The 16,448-nt window shown below is 39.0% G+C and overlaps 2 protein-coding genes across 6 annotated transcripts in view; both read left to right on the forward strand.

Annotated features, from left to right (window-relative positions):
* LOC139746493 (uncharacterized) overlaps positions 1-1,946 on the forward strand; it is a 201,892-nt gene extending 199,946 nt beyond the window's left edge. For all 4 annotated transcript variants that reach the window (XM_071657780.1, XM_071657782.1, XM_071657781.1 and 1 more), the window contains one exon: positions 994-1,946. In XM_071657780.1, the coding sequence (XP_071513881.1) occupies positions 994-1,135 (142 nt within the window). In that variant the 3' untranslated portion in view covers positions 1,136-1,946. The remainder of the gene's footprint in view (positions 1-993) is intronic.
* A 3,151-nt stretch (positions 1,947-5,097) lies between these two features.
* Positions 5,098-16,448, forward strand: part of l(1)G0289 (lethal (1) G0289) — a 523,775-nt gene continuing 512,424 nt past the window's right edge. The window contains exon 1 of one of the 2 annotated variants that reach the window (XM_071657580.1): positions 5,098-5,396. In XM_071657580.1, coding sequence (XP_071513681.1) covers positions 5,366-5,396 — 31 coding nt within the window. In that variant the 5' untranslated portion in view covers positions 5,098-5,365. The remainder of the gene's footprint in view (positions 5,397-16,448) is intronic. The other variant, XM_071657583.1, reaches the window with a different exon arrangement.

Below are 16,448 nucleotides of genomic sequence, written 5' to 3' on the forward strand. Positions count from 1 at the left end.
CCAACAATGTTATATGGTTGCAAGGCGTGGACTATGGATAGAGTTGTGCGGAGGAGGGTGGATGTGCTGGAAATGAGATGTTTGAGGACAATATGTGGTTCAAGGTGGTTTGATCGAGTAAGTAATGAAAGGGTAAGAGAGATGTGTGGTAATAAGAAGAGTGTGGTTGAGAGAGGAGAAGAGGGTGTTTTGGAATGGTTTGGTCACATGGAGAGAATGAGTGAGGAAAGATTGACAAAGAGGATATATGTGTCAGAGGTGGAGGGAACGAGAAGTGGGAGACCAAATTGGAGGTGGAAAGATGGAGTGAAAAAGATTTTGAGTGATCGGGGCCTGAACATGCAGGATGGTGAAAGGCGTGCAAGGAATAGAGTGAACTGGAAGGATGTGGTATACCGGGGTGGACGTGCTGTCAATGGATTGAACCAGGGCATATGAAGCGTCTGGGGTAAACCATGGAAAGTTTTGTAGGGCCTGGATGTGGAAAGGGAGCTGTGGTTTCGGTGCATTATACATGACAGCTAGAGACTGAGTGTGAACAAATGTGGCCTCTGTTGTCTTTTCCTAGCATGAACATGCGGGGGGAGGGGATTTTCATTTCATGTGTCATGGGGTGGTGACGGGGATGAATAAGGGCAGACAGTATGAAGTATGTTCATGTGTATATATGTATATGTCTGTGTGTGTATATATATGTATATGTTGAGATGTATAGGTATGTATGTGTGCGTGTGTGGAAGTGTATGAATATGCATGTGTATGTGGGTGGGTTGGGCCATTCTTTCGTCTGTTTCCTTGTGCTACCTCGCTAACGCAGGAGACAGCAACAAAGTATAATAATAATAATAAAAAACATGTTTTCTATTATATAAAAAAGATCATGATGTTGTGGTTCTATGAAGGGATTTCTTTAAATGCTTTGTCACAGGTTGTTTATTTTTCATGAATTCAGATTTCTATAATCAGTATTATTTACTAATTTGCTATTCACAGATTCTGCTATTCTTCAACTGAGGTACCAGCTCTCATCAAAATGATTGGTCCAGAGCCATCAGTCTTCAAAGGGGCTAGTGAGCGTATAGACACTCTTATTGAGGAAATCGATGCAAAACTAAGTCGTGTCCGATCATTTTAGGCTCTCTTAAACTTGGCTTACGCAAACATATATGGACTGTAAATGAAATTTGTATATAATTATATAGATGCTTTTATGTTTTTTGTAATGACAAAGATTTTTGTTGTATGATTTGTCATTAATAACAAATGTACTTTGAAAGTATGTACATGCATTAAATTTGATTTAATGAAGATTTCCGTTACAGAATAATGGGAATGCTTCAGTAGATGTCCAACTAATATTTTGAAATTAATTTTTGCTATAACTATGTAAAATTTGATGATAATGTTAAAATGATATTATTTATTGATTATTTCTAAACTGATAGTGTTTATATTATTTGGTATTTTGTGATATCTATTGTCTTTAATATGTTAAACTTTTTACATCTGAATATTATTTAATATTTCATGCTCAGATATGTTTCTTTTAACAACCAAACTATTCATTACAGTGCATTTTTTTGAGTTTCTGTTGGTTAAGTTCTTTTATACTTTCTTTTTACCAGCACTTAATTGGTGCTTTAAAGAATGAACATATATGTTGGGAATAGCACTAGTAGATCCAGTGAATTGTCGACTAGGCCTTTAATAATGTGATTACTTCTTGTAAGGGGAAGATGTGAATGGTTTTTGTCATTAATATATTTCCAGTCATAACTAGGGAAATTAAAGATTACAAGGGAAAATGGTTTTATGAAGTGAATTCCGGTATGAAGAATGAATGAATAATACATAATTTATATATTTGCTTTTGTATTCTTCAAAGAGATAGATAGTGACATTTTGTATACTTTCTGTATGGGTAGATAATAAACTAAACCTGTAATCTTGTAGTTAGTTATTTAGTGTCCATTGGGTAGGTCTACACATTCATTTGAAAATAGGAAGGAGAGAATACATATGCTTGTATTTAACTGAATACATCAGATGATGGATCCTGCGTTAGAACTCAGAACTAATGCAGTTAACAATGTAAAGGAAATGTGCAGTTCGTAGTGTTTCAAGGTAATGCTGCTAGATTTTGTTCATACCTGATTGCTGTCTTCCACACGAGGCATGTTTATGAAAAAACAGAGCAAGTATCAGATATATTTTGAGTTGAACAGAGTTGGTACTTTGATAAGCATGATGCACAGCAAAATAACAGCAAATTTTAGTACTTCTCAAGTGACTGATTACTAAAAAATTACTTGAAGCATCAATAGCAGTACCCCTCGATTGAGCAGCGCAGGAAGAATAAAATACTAAGATCTACATGACTTGTGCTCTTTTCTACAGTTACAGCAGGGTTTCAAATTCAAGATTTTTTTTTCATACTGCAAGCATATTCTGAGGTACCACATTGCAACACTCACCTCTGGCTTCAGATATTGGGGTTTCTCTGGGAAATGCTCAAGGCAGATGCCAATGCATCCTAAAAAACTTCCGTCTAGAGCACTGAGTCATGATTATCCTCTTGATACCAACCATTTATGACTATTCCTCCCAGAAATAACTCCATAAACAAGATCAGCTTTTGGTTAGCAACATGCTTAGCTGATGCTTTGTTAATCAGGTGGGTAAGCTTGATGTTAATGTCATACAGTAATCTCTGGTTTGAGAATGTCACACCAATCATATTCCATAATTGTGCAAAGTTACCTTTTACAAAAGACTTCAATCACCTCTTTTGTATAAAAATTTAGTGACGTTGCACATGTACAGTACAGAATGAAATAAGTAGCAAGTTTCTTCTAGGAATGTCCTTTAATTCTACATTTCAGTTGGCAGTACATGCGTATATTCAGTTTTTGATTCATCGCTTTTATGGATAACATTCAATAGCAAGGATAGGATGGACTCTTGAAGAGAGAAAGTTCTTTTATGAAAGTGTACTTTCTTTGTTCAACAGACGATGATATAGCCTCATCAAATGTAACCTCAAGCTGGTGGAGTTTGACTACACCTATATGATTTTCACTCATGTATGTTTGTAATTTCCTACAAGAGCGAGGTAGTGTCTGGAATAGATGACTGCACCTTGGAGGTAATATAGACTCCCTCCAGTCCTTCCTCCGTCCCTTATTTTGGAAGAAAAAGAAAAAATAATAATGGGTGGATTTCTGCCCCCCAATCCCCACTCCTACCCATTTTAGTAGCCTAATATGACATGCAGGAAATTTGTGGGCACTACTATTTCTTACCCATCCCCAGGGGTAATACAGTGTCTGAAAAAAAAAAAGTCCATTTCCCCATACATTTTCACAGGTGATAAATGGCTAAGATATATTATGGATTAAAGCATATGACTCTCACTGTGAAGTCATCATTTATCTGGTCGCTGAGACTAGCTTTTCTAACGATGTGAGCATCTGCAATATTTCAGCAACCCGCCTCAATGTGCCTCAAGTTATCTTGAAGGAAAGATGTACTTCCCATACTCTTCTGGGTTGCTGCTCCATATTGGCAATTTCGCTTCTCGGAGTTGTATTTCTCCCACCTGTGCTTCAAGATAGCTCTTATGTTTCTAAGGCAAGAAAGTTCCAATTTTCGCTTGGACTGAGGGAAATACAGACAGTGACTTTTCCAGGCACCCAGATCCCACTCAGGAGATTAAGACCCAATGGACCTAAAACACTTCAGGGACCTTGCCAATTTCATGCCCAGATGGCTGAGGGTAGATAATCAAGGCCAGAGTAGACAGAAAATGTTAAAATGTACGTGTAACATACGAGCTAGAGCCAGCAACATATAAAGAAAAGGCCGATATAGGTCGTTTTAAACAGACACCAAGATCATTTATGCCTACGAAATACTCTCATAAAAGACATTTAACACTTAAGAGCTGAACCCACATGTAATCGCCATTGTTCGTAATTAATTTTCTTTTCTTAAGGTATATTTGATGTTAGGTTTCCTGAGATAATTTTGGAACGTGTTAATTATTATGGGGATGGTAAAAGCATCCCATCTCAAATCCCACATTATATATTTAAACTCTATCCAAGATAAGAAAATTATACAGAAAAAGAAAATATGATTTAGAATCCATTGGAAAATTGTAACTTGCTGCATCATTGATGACATGCAAATTTATGTCAAGTTTTGACATGGTCAGGAAATGACAGCTGCTCTAATGTTAATTTATAAAATTATTTAATGTTGAGTAAATGTCTATCCAAGTCAAGTTTGCTGACTTATTGTTTTCCTGGTGGTATAAATGTCTTTGTTATAATTAATGATATATAATTGGAGTAATTACCATGACTGAGGGGCATCAAAATTGCTTATTTGATTTCCTGCTATGGTCAATATTTCTATGATATAATTTGACCTTTATACTTGAAAAATTTATGGATGATTGAAAACGGTTATTATATTCTATCATCTTAGCAAATACAATGAAACACCATTTTATTTCCTTTTTACATCAAAATGATATGCAAATTTTGCTGCAGGTATTTAATCCATTATCTATTGTCATTTGAATCTCGAATAGAGATGGCGCAGGCTTGATTTTGGAATAACATTTTAATGTTTTCGTCATCTCGAAAATGGCGAACGACCATATAATTGGCATAGGTTCATACAGATGTTCGTGGGTCATTCTATACATACTCAAGTGAATAAGAATGGACAGAATTATGAGGTAAAATAAAGTCACTTTTAAGTATTAATATATTTATGCAAAAGAGCTTTATTTCATTTAACACAAGTGATTTCTATTGGTTTTAATGGCTGCTATAGACACGTTTAGAATCGCTTTCGTACGACACCTCGAAAATTATAGTTTACCCTACACGTTTTCTGTTAAGTAGTACATCATCTCATCAACAGATGGCTCTGTCGTCGGATTCTGGGAACTGTTTGTAAAGTTTGAAAATGACAGACAGTTGCACTTCTTAACTACATAATGGCTGTTTCGATGACGTCACGGCGTCGGAGCGTCAGTCTTCCTCGAACACTAGAGGAGGACGGACGCGTTAACGAAAGTTTACAATTATTTGTGTCATAAAGTGATAAGATAAAGTGAATAATGGATGATAAAGTGGACACTAATGCCATCAGGTTAGTGACTTACTAAATGAGACTTCGATAAAGTATTTATCAAATATTTCCCCTGTAATTGACAAATACGTGACGACCTAATTACATTGTTTATCAATCGTGTTTGTGTAGTTTACTTCAATTATAAATTAAACGTGATTATAACGTGACCATCTTGGTAATTGGTGATTAATGTCATGATTAACGAGGCTGGTGATTAATGATGGTGTCCACGGCTCCTTCACTCGAAGGTAAGTAAATGAATTACTATTTATCGACCAGTTGTTTAGCCTAGCTTTGCCTAGCTAGCCTAGCTAGCCTAGCATTGTTTAGCTAGCCTAGCTTTGCTTAGCTAGCCTAGCTTTGCCTAGCTAGCCTAGCATTGTTTAGCTAGCCTAGCTTTGCTTAGCTAACCTAGCTTTGCCTAGCTAACCTAGTTTTGCCTAGCTAGCCTAGCTTTGCCTAGGTAGCCTAGCATTGTCTAGGTAGCCTAGCTTTGCCTAGGTAGCCTAGCATTGTCTAGGTAGCCTAGCTTTCCTTAGCTAGCCTAGCATTGTCTAGGTAGCCCATAGCTTTGCCTAGCTAAACCTACCTAGCCAAGCTAGCTTAGCCTTGTCTGCCTAGCCTGTCACTGCTCAGCTAGCCTAGCCTTTGCCTAGCTCCCCCTAGATGAATACCCGGAATGGTAGTTAAACCGATGTTTGTACTAATTACATGTGACGTGTTAACTGCCGATTAACCAATGATGTAAATGATTATATGTTTTATGTTAATTAGTCATTATGATGTACCGATGTTAATTAATAATGACTATGTTAAATAGTCATTATGATGTTTTACTAATTAAGGTAAGATTAATTTGACGTTAATTAATAAGGTTAAAGTATGTTAATTAGTCATTATGATGTACCGATGTTAATTAATAATGACTATGTTAAATAGTCATTATGATGTTTTATTAATTAAGGTAAGATTAATTTGACGTTAATTAATAAGGTTAAAGTGTGTTAATTAGTCATTATGATGTTTTACCTATTAAGGTAAGTTTAATTTGATGTTAATTGTTAAGGTTAATGTATGTTAATTAGTCATTATGATGTTTTACCTATTAAGATAAGATTAATTTGACGTTAATTGATAAGGTTAATTTGATGTCTGCTGTTTGGCCATAGATGAGTCTGTTGTTTATATAAATTATTTATCGAGTTTTATGATGATTTAGTTAATTATTGGTTACAACTCTGGTTAGGTTATCTTAAATCTGGTTGACCGATCATGTTGAATCATGTTTAACGATCATGTTGAATCTTGTTTAACGAGCATGTTGAATCTTGTTTAACGATCATGAACCTTGTTTAACGATCATGTTAGATCTTGTTAAATGATCGTTAAATCTTGTTTAACGATCATGTTAGGTCTTGTTAGATGATCGTTAAATCTTGTTTAACGATCATGTTAAATCTTGTTAAACGATCGTTAAATCTTGTTTAACGGTCATGTTGAATCTTGTTTAGCGATCGTTAAATCTTGTTTAACGATCGTTAAATCTTGTTTAACGATCATGTTGAAAAATGTTTAATGATCGTGTTGAACCTTGTTTAACTATCGTTAATTCATGTTTAACGATCGTGTTGAACCTTGTTTAAGGATCGTTAAATCATGTTTAACGGTCATGTTGAACCTTGTTTAATGATCGTTAAATCATGTTTAACGGTCATGTTGAACCGTGTTTAACGATCGTTAACATGTTGAACCTTGTTTACCGATCGTTAAATCGTGTTTAACGATCGTGTTTCAGCCAAAGATTGTACATTGTAGGTCAACTAATTAGGGGCTGTCGTTAAACGAGTGGGTCATCGTACCGGTGGGCCAAATGCCTCCCTGCGTTTTTTTTTTTTTTTAGGTTAAATGAGAATAAAGATTTAACGAGTTTAATTTTTTTTTTGTAGGTTAGGTTAAATGAGAATAAAGGTTTAACTTGGGTTTAATTTTTTTTGTAGGTTAGGTTAAATGAGAATAAAGGTTTAACTTGGGTTTGATTTTTTTTTGGGGGGGTGGGGGGGGGGGCGCACACGGCGTTTAAATACCCGGGCGTTTAAAAGGCTGGACGACTCACTATAATATTTAGATAATTTTTTTAGAATTTGATTCTAAGTGATGGGTAGTTAGTGCTGCATAATTAATGGATGTCGTTAGCTCTTTAGCCGATAATGATACAATAATGCCATTATTTTCTGATCGTTAATGTATTTTTATCAATATTGTAGTAATTTTTTTTTAAATGTTCCATAGATTGTGTATTGATGTTCATGTTTTGTTAGTTTGAGTTCCATAATGGTTAGTTCGGTCGTTAAGATGAGGGATGGTATGGGATTACAAGATTATGAAAATATTATTAAAGTGTTGCAAGGGCGTTGTAAAAATCTTAGACTATTTAAAGTAACGTCACATAAGGTTAATGTTGGTCATTTAAAAAAAATGAAATTTTTCTTCGTGTTTCGCCCGCAGTGACGTAAATAAATCCAGCATTTCCACCCTTTTTCTCCTAATTATTTCCAATAAGTTATAAATTATTTTTTTAGTACGTTATCTTGCCGTTACTTTTGAAAATAACGTAGTTTTTAGTACGTTATTTTGCCGTTACTTTTGAAAATAACGTATTTTTTAGTACGTTATTTTGCCGTTATTTTTGAAAATAACAGTAGTTTTTAGTACGTTATTTTGCCGTTACTTTTGAAAATAACGTATTTTTTAGTACGTTATTTTGCCGTTACTTTTGAAAATAACAGTAGTTTTTAGTACGTTATTTTGCCGTTACTTTTGAAAATAACGTATTTTTTAGTACGTTATTTTGCCGTTACTTTTGAAAATAACGTATTTTTTTAGTACGTTATTTTGCCGTTACTTTTGAAAATGACGTATAATTTAGAATTATTTATGTGGCATTTATAATTTTGATTTCACTTATGGTTTTTAATAAAGTTTTTTTCCCCGAGTCATTGAATGGTAGATAAATAATAAACTTCTTGAAGTTCTAAAAATGTCATAAGCAACATTTTATTTTGATATTGTAATTAATTAATTTAGGAATGAACCTCTTATGGTAGAGAAACATATTCATTTGCATGTAGGAATAAATGATTGTAAAGCCATTTTGATGTGAACATGAGCGTTTTTATGACTTAATTTTTGAACTTTGTTTATTGATGTGAACATGAGCGTTTTTATGACTTAATTTTTGAACTTAGTTTTTTGATGTGAACATGAGCGTTTTTATGACTTAATTTTTGAACTTAGTTTTTTGATGTGAACATGAGCGTTTTTATGACTTAATTTTTGAACTTAGTTTTTTGATGTGAACATGAGCGTTTTTATGACTTAGTTTTTGAACTTAGTTTTTTGATGTGAACATGAGCGTTTTTATGACTTAGTTTTTGAACTTTGTTAACTGATGTGAACATGAGCGTTTTTATGACTTAGTTTTTGAACTTTGTTAATTGATGTGAACATGAGCGTTTTAATGACATTTTTTTTTTAGCTCAGTTAGTTTATTGATGTGAACATGAACGTTTTTATGATTTAATTTTTGAATTTTGTTAATTGATGTGAATATGAGCGTTTTTATGACTTAGTTTTTTGTAGCTTAGTTTTTATACTTAGTTCATTAATGTATACACGAACGTTTTTATAACTTAGTTTTCAAACTTAGTTTTTTGATGTGAACATGAACGATTTTATAATTTCGTTTTTAATCTAAAGAAGGATTTATTTCAATCATTATTGTAGCGACACACACACCCTCTGGTGTTCGTCCACCTGTTGCCACACTGACACTGTTCAAACGACTTGACAGATAGTTCGCGCGTCCATGACTCGAACGAGCCAGTCTGGCCTTGATAATGGGCACAACGACCTTATGATAATGAATTTATCTTTGAATAAAGGTTAATATTATCGATAAATTGGTTTTTGATGTTCGTTAGTGATGTTGGTAATTTCATTACCATGTGTTAGTATGCTGGTCGTTGTAGGATTACCTCGTAGAATTTCGTTGTAGGATTTCGTTTCATGATTTCGTTGTAGGATTTCGTTGTAGGATTTCGGTGCATGATTTCGTTGTAGGATTTCGTTGTAGGATTTCGGTGCATGATTTCGTTGTAGGATTTCGTTGTAGGATTTCGTTTCATGATTTCGTTGTAGGATTTCGTTGTAGGATTTCGTTTCATGATTTCGTTGTAGGATTTCGTTGTAGGATTTCGGTGCATGATTTCGTTGTAGGATTTCGTTGTAGGATTTCGTTTCATGATTTCGTTGTAGGATTTCGTTGTAGGATTTCGGTGTATGATTTCGTTGTAGGATTTCGTTGTAGGATTTCGTTGCATGATTTCGTTGTAGGATTTCGGTGCATGATTTCGTTGCATGATTTCGTTGCATGATTTCGTTGTAGGATTTCGTTGTAGGATTTCGTTGTAGGATTTCGTTGTAGGATTTCGTTGTACGTATTCGTTGTAGGATTTCGTTGTAGGATTTCGTTGTACGTTTTCGTTGTAGGATTTCGTTGTATGATGTTGACGGAGCGAAGGCATTGTGGGACGTGTGTGTGTTGCTGGTTTGTGTGTCTGTAACCCAGTCCAGATCCCGGGCTGGACTGGGTTCAAGGTTGGGATCTGGGATAATTTTTTGTGTTCTCTGATCACAATCATTTATTATTGGGAATAAATTTTATATTTTTTTTTTTACTGTAACGCGTTAAAGGCGATGATAAAGTTATAGATATTATGAACTTCGCCCTTACTTAATTTTTTGAATTTTTTTTCCAAAAAAGTTTCTCCCAAATTTTTTCCCAAAAAAGTTTCTCCCAAATTTTTTTTCCAAAAAAAGTTTATCCCAAATTTTATTCCAAAAAAGTTTCTCCCAATTTTTTTCCCCAAAAAAAGTTTCTCCCAAATTTTATTCCAAAAAAGTTTCTCCCAAATTTTTTTTCCAAAAAAAGTTTATCCCAAATTTTATTCCAAAAAAGTTTCTCCCAATTTTTTTCCCCAAAAAAAGTTTCTCCCAAATTTTATTCCAAAAAAGTTTCTCCCAAATTTTATTCCAGAAAAGTTTCTCCCAAATTTTTTTCCCAAAAAAGTTTCTCCTAAATTTTATTCCAAAAAAGTTTCTCCCAAATTTTATTCCAGAAAAGTTTCTCCCAAATTTTTTTCCCAAAAAAGTTTCTCCCAAATTTTTTTTTCCAAAAAAAAAAAGTTTCCCAAATTTTTTGTCCAAAAAAAAAAGTTTCTCCCAAATTTTTTTCCAAAAATTTTTTTCTCCATTTTTTCCCCCATACAAAATGTGCTTGATGCTAACGTTGCTTCGTTCTGGCTTGTTACCCCGCTGTTCCAGCTCTTACCCCACCTCCCCACCAATGCAGTGGCTGTCAGTGTATTTGCCCAGCCTGGTTGTACACACTAGTTAAGAATGTAAATATAATTACTGGTTTGAAAAGCAGACTACCCCACCTCCCGTGATCTCTCCCCCCCCCATGAAAATAGGGAAATGGAGATGTTGTGTTGGATGTATATGTTTCTGGTTTCTTGTGGGGAGTCCATTGGTTTTTGGGGATATACATGGCTGCCATAGTGAAGATGGGAACCTGGTGTCGTTCTCTCTCTCTCTCTCTCTCTCTCTCTCTCTCTCTCTCCCTCCCAGACTTCAGGATTGACCAAACCGCCTAAGTCTTCAGTCAGAGCTTCTGCCAAGCCATCACCACGTCTGCCTCATCCATCTGGGCGTCAAGAGATGATAAAGATATACTGGAACTGTAGACTTCTTGTTCGACTGATGATAGCAAAGTGATGCTCGTAGTGCAGATGGTAAGAGATTATTGTACTTGAAGGGTAAATATTGAATTACAGAGATGATCTTATTCTTTGAAGTAATGACAGAAGTTATCGTTATTGATAATATTAGGAGAGAAAGAATACTTCCCACGTATTCCCTGGGGATAGGAGAGAAAGAATACTTGCCACGTATTCCCTGCGTGTCGTACAAGGCGACTAAAAGGGGAGGGAGCGGGGGGCTGGAAATCCTCCCCTCGCGTTTTTTAATTTTCCAAAAGAAGGAACAGAGAAGGGGGCCAAGTGAGGATATTCCCTCAAAGGCTCAGTTCTCTCTTCTTAACGCTACCTCGCTAACGCGGGAAATGGCAAGTAGTATGATGAACATGTATATACATATTCCTATGAGTCCACGGGGAAAATGAAACACGATAAGTTCCCAAGTGCACTTTCGCGTCATAATCACATCATCAGGGGAGACACAAGGGAGAAATATAACAGTTAGTTGATATACATCGAACAGACTTACAGAAATATTACTAACTGATAAATGAATTATGAATACATTACTGGTATATGTGCTTTATTAAGTCTTCATACAATAGAAATAATTTTTTTCTCCTTTTACCATTGTGAGAAACAACATTGTAATTTACTGAATTGTTACTTGAACGTCTCAGGCAACGCTCCAAGGAACCTAACTTACCCAGCCACTTCCCTCGGCGCTGATCTCCAGCCAGAAATAAGAGAGAGAGAGAGAGAGAGAGAGAGAGAGAGAGAGAGAGAGAGAGAGAGAGAGAGAGAGAGAGAGAGGGGTTCGATCCCCTGTAATGAGACCATTATAGATCACAGGGTCTTCAGTCGCCTGCTTTTATAAAGGCAGGGAAAGTGGTTTCATGAGGCAGGTCGGAGCGTTTCGAACCCAACCCGACCCGACCCGACCCGACCCGACCCGTCCCGACCCGACCCGACCCGACCCGACCTGACCCGTCTTAAGTGGTGTTCAGACCCTGAGGATCGGGGGGGGGGGGGGTGGTCCCCTGTGTTGATGGTCCTTTGTTCTGTGATAACACAACCAGAAGGTCGACCAGGTTGTGATAACACAACCAGAAGGTCGACCAGGTTGTGATAACACAACCAGAAGGTCCACCAGGTTGTGATAACACAACCAGAAGGTCGACCTGGTTGTGATAACACAACCAGAAGGTCCACCAGGTTGTGATAACACAACCAGAAGGTCCACCAGGTTGTGATAACACAACCAGAAGGTCCACCAGGTTGTGATAACACAACCAGAAGGTCCACCAGGTTGTGATAACACAACCAGAAGGTCCACCAGGTTGTGATAACACAACCAGAAGGTCGACCAGGTTGTGATAACACAACCAGAAGGTCCACCAGGTTGTGATAACACAACCAGAAGGTCCACCAGGTTGTGATAACACAACCAGAAGGTCCACCAGGTTGTGATAACACAACCAGAAGGTCGACCAGGTTGTGATAACACAACCAGAAGGTCCACCAGGTTGTGATAACACAACCAGAAGGTCCACCAGGTTGTGATAACACAACCAGAAGGTGTACCAGGTTGTGATAACACAACCAGAAGGTCCACCAGGTTGTGATAACATAACCAGAAGGTCCACCAGGTTGTGATAACACAGCCAGAAGGTCCACCTGGTTGTGATAACACAGCCAGAAGGTCCACCAGGTTGTGATAACACAGCCAGAAGGTCCACCAGGTTGTGATAACACAACCAGAAGGTCGACCAGGTTGTGATAACACAACCAGAAGGCCCACCAGGTTGTGATAACATAACCAGAAGGTCGACCAGGTTGTGATAACACAACCAGAAGGTCCACCAGGTTGTGATAACACAACCAGAAGGTCCACCAGGTTGTGATAACACAACCAGAAGGTCCACCAGGTTGTGATAACACAACCTGATGATCCACCAGTTTGTGATAACACAACCTGATGATCCACCAAGTTGTGATAACATAACCAGAAGGTCCACCAGGTTGTGATAACACAACCAGAAGGTCCACCAGGTTGTGATAACACAACCAGAAGGTGTACCAGGTTGTGATAACACAACCAGAAGGTCCACCTGGTTGTGATAACACAACCAGAAGGTCCACCAGGTTGTGATAACACAACCAGAAGTCCACCAGGTTGTGATAACATAACCAGAAGGTCCACCAGGTTGTGATAACACAGCCAGAAGGTCCACCTGGTTGTGATAACACAACCAGAAGGTCCACCAGGTTGTGATAACACAGCCAGAAGGTCCACCAGGTTGTGATAACACAACCAGAAGGTCGACCAGGTTGTGATAACACAACCAGAAGGCCCACCAGGTTGTGATAACACAACCAGAAGGCCCACCAAGTTGTGATAACATAACCAGAAGGTCGACCAGGTTGTGATAACACAACCAGAAGGTCCACCAGGTTGTGATAACACAACCAGAAGGTCCACCAGGTTGTGATAACACAACCAGAAGGTCCACCAGGTTGTGATAACATAACCAGAAGGTCGACCAGGTTGTGATAACACAACCAGAAGGTCCACCAGGTTGTGATAACACAACCAGAAGGTCCACCAGGTTGTGATAACACAGCCAGAAGGTCCACCTGGTTGTGATAACATAACCAGAAGGTCGACCAGGTTGTGATAACACAACCAGAAGGTCCACCAGGTTGTGATAACATAACCAGAAGGTCCACCAGGTTGTGATAACACAGCCAGAAGGTCCACCTGGTTGTGATAACACAACCAGAAGGTCCACCAGGTTGTGATAACACAGCCAGAAGGTCCACCAGGTTGTGATAACACAACCAGAAGGTCGACCAGGTTGTGATAACACAACCAGAAGGCCCACCAGGTTGTGATAACATAACCAGAAGGTCGACCAGGTTGTGATAACACAACCAGAAGGTCCACCAGGTTGTGATAACACAACCAGAAGATCCACCAGGTTGTGATAACACAACCAGAAGGTCGACCAGGTTGTGATAACACAACCAGAAGGTCCACCAGGTTGTGATAACACAACCAGAAGGTCCACCAGGTTGTGATAACACAACCAGAAGGTCCACCAGGTTGTGATAACACAACCAGAAGGTCCACCAGGTTGTGATAACACAACCAGAAGGTCGACCAGGTTGTGATAACACAACCAGAAGGTCCACCAGGTTGTGATAACCCAACCAGAAGGTCGACCAGGTTGTGATAACACAACCTGAAGGTCCACCAGGTTGTGATAACACAACCAGAAGGTCCACCAGGTTGTGATAACACAACCAGAAGGTCCACCAGGTTGTGATAACACAACCAGAAGGTCCACCAGGTTGTGATAACACAACCAGAAGGTCCACCAGGTTGTGATAACACAACCAGAAGGTCCACCAGGTTGTGATAACATAACCAGAAGGTCCACCAGGTTGTGATAACACAACCAGAAGGTCGACCAGGTTGTGATAACACAACCAGAAGGTCCACCAGGTTGTGATAACACAACCAGAAGGTCCACCAGGTTGTGATAACACAACCAGAAGGTCCACCAGGTTGTGATAACACAACCAGAAGGTCCACCAGGTTGTGATAACACAACCAGAAGGTGTACCAGGTTGTGATAACACAACCAGAAGGTCCACCTGGTTGTGATAACACAACCAGAAGGTGTACCAGGTTGTGATAACACAGCCAGAAGGTCCACCAGGTTGTGATAACACAACCAGAAGGTGTACCAGGTTGTGATAACACAGCCAGAAGGTCCACCAGGTTGTGATAACACAACCAGAAGGTGTACCAGGTTGTGATAACACAGCCAGAAGGTCCACCTGGTTGTGATAACACAACCAGAAGGTCGACCAGGTTGTGATAACACAGCCAGAAGGTCCTCCAGGTTGTGATAACACAACCAGGAGGTCGACCAGGTTGTGATAACACAACCAGAAGGTCTACCAGGTTGTGATAACACAACCTGATGATCCACCAGGTTGTGATAACACAACCAGAAGGTCCACCAGGTTGTGATAACACAACCAGAAGGTCGACCAGGTTGTGATAACACAACCAGAAGGTCCACCAGGTTGTGATAACACAACCAGAAGGTCCACCAGGTTGTGATAACACAACCAGAAGGTCCACCAGGTTGTGATAACACAACCAGAAGGTCCACCAGGTTGTGATAACGCAACCAGAAGGTCCACCAGGTTGTGATAACAACCAGAAGGTCCACCAGGTTGTGATAACACAACCAGAAGGTCGACCAGGTTGTGATAACACAACCAGAAGGTCCACCAGGTTGTGATAACACAACCAGAAGGTCGACCAGGTTGTGATAACACAACCAGAAGGTCCACCAGGTTGTGATAACACAACCAGAAGGTCCACCAGGTTGTGATAACACAACCAGAAGGTCCACCAGGTTGTGATAACATAACCAGAAGGTCCACCAGGTTGTGATAACACAGCCAGAAGGTCCACCTGGTTGTGATAACACAACCAGAAGGTCGACCAGGTTGTGATAACACAACCAGAAGGTCCACCAGGTTGTGATAACACAACCAGAAGGTCCACCAGGTTGTGATAACACAACCAGAAGGTCCACCAGGTTGTGATAACATAACCAGAAGGTCGACCAGGTTGTGATAACACAACCAGAAGGTCCACCAGGTTGTGATAACACAACCAGAAGGTCCACCAGGTTGTGATAACACAACCAGAAGGTCCACCAGGTTGTGATAACACAACCAGAAGGTCCACCAGGTTGTGATAACACAACCAGAAGGTCCACCAGGTTGTGATAACACAACCAGAAGGTCCACCAGGTTGTGATAACACAACCAGAAGGTCCACCAGGTTGTGATAACACAACCAGAAGGTCCACCAGGTTGTGATAACACAACCAGAAGGTCCACCAGGTTGTGATAACACAACCAGAAGGTCCACCAGGTTGTGATAACACAACCAGAAGGTCCACCAGGTTGTGATAACACAACCAGAAGGTCACCAGGTTGTGATAACACAACCAGAAGGTCCACCAGGTTGTGATAACACAACCAGAAGGTCCACCAGGTTGTGATAACACAACCAGAAGGTCCACCAGGTTGTGATAACACAACCAGAAGGTCCACCAGGTTGTGATAACACAACCAGAAGGTCCACCAGGTTGTGATAACACAACCAGAAGGTCCACCAGGTTGTGATAACACAACCAGAAGGTCCACCAGGTTGTGATAACACAACCAGAAGGTCCACCAGGTTGTGATAACACAACCAGAAGGTCCACCAGGTTGTGATAACACAACCAGAAGGTCCACCAGGTTGTGATAACACAACCAGAAGGTCCACCAGGTTGTGATAACACAACCAGAAGGTCCACCAGGTTGTGATAACACAACCAGAAGGTCCACCAGGTTGTGATAACACAACCAGAAGGTCCACCAGGTTGTGATAACACAACCAGAAGGTCC

Source organism: Panulirus ornatus, chromosome 65 (genome assembly GCF_036320965.1).
Source record: "Panulirus ornatus isolate Po-2019 chromosome 65, ASM3632096v1, whole genome shotgun sequence".
In the NCBI taxonomy this organism is placed as follows: Eukaryota; Metazoa; Arthropoda; class Malacostraca; order Decapoda; family Palinuridae; genus Panulirus; species Panulirus ornatus.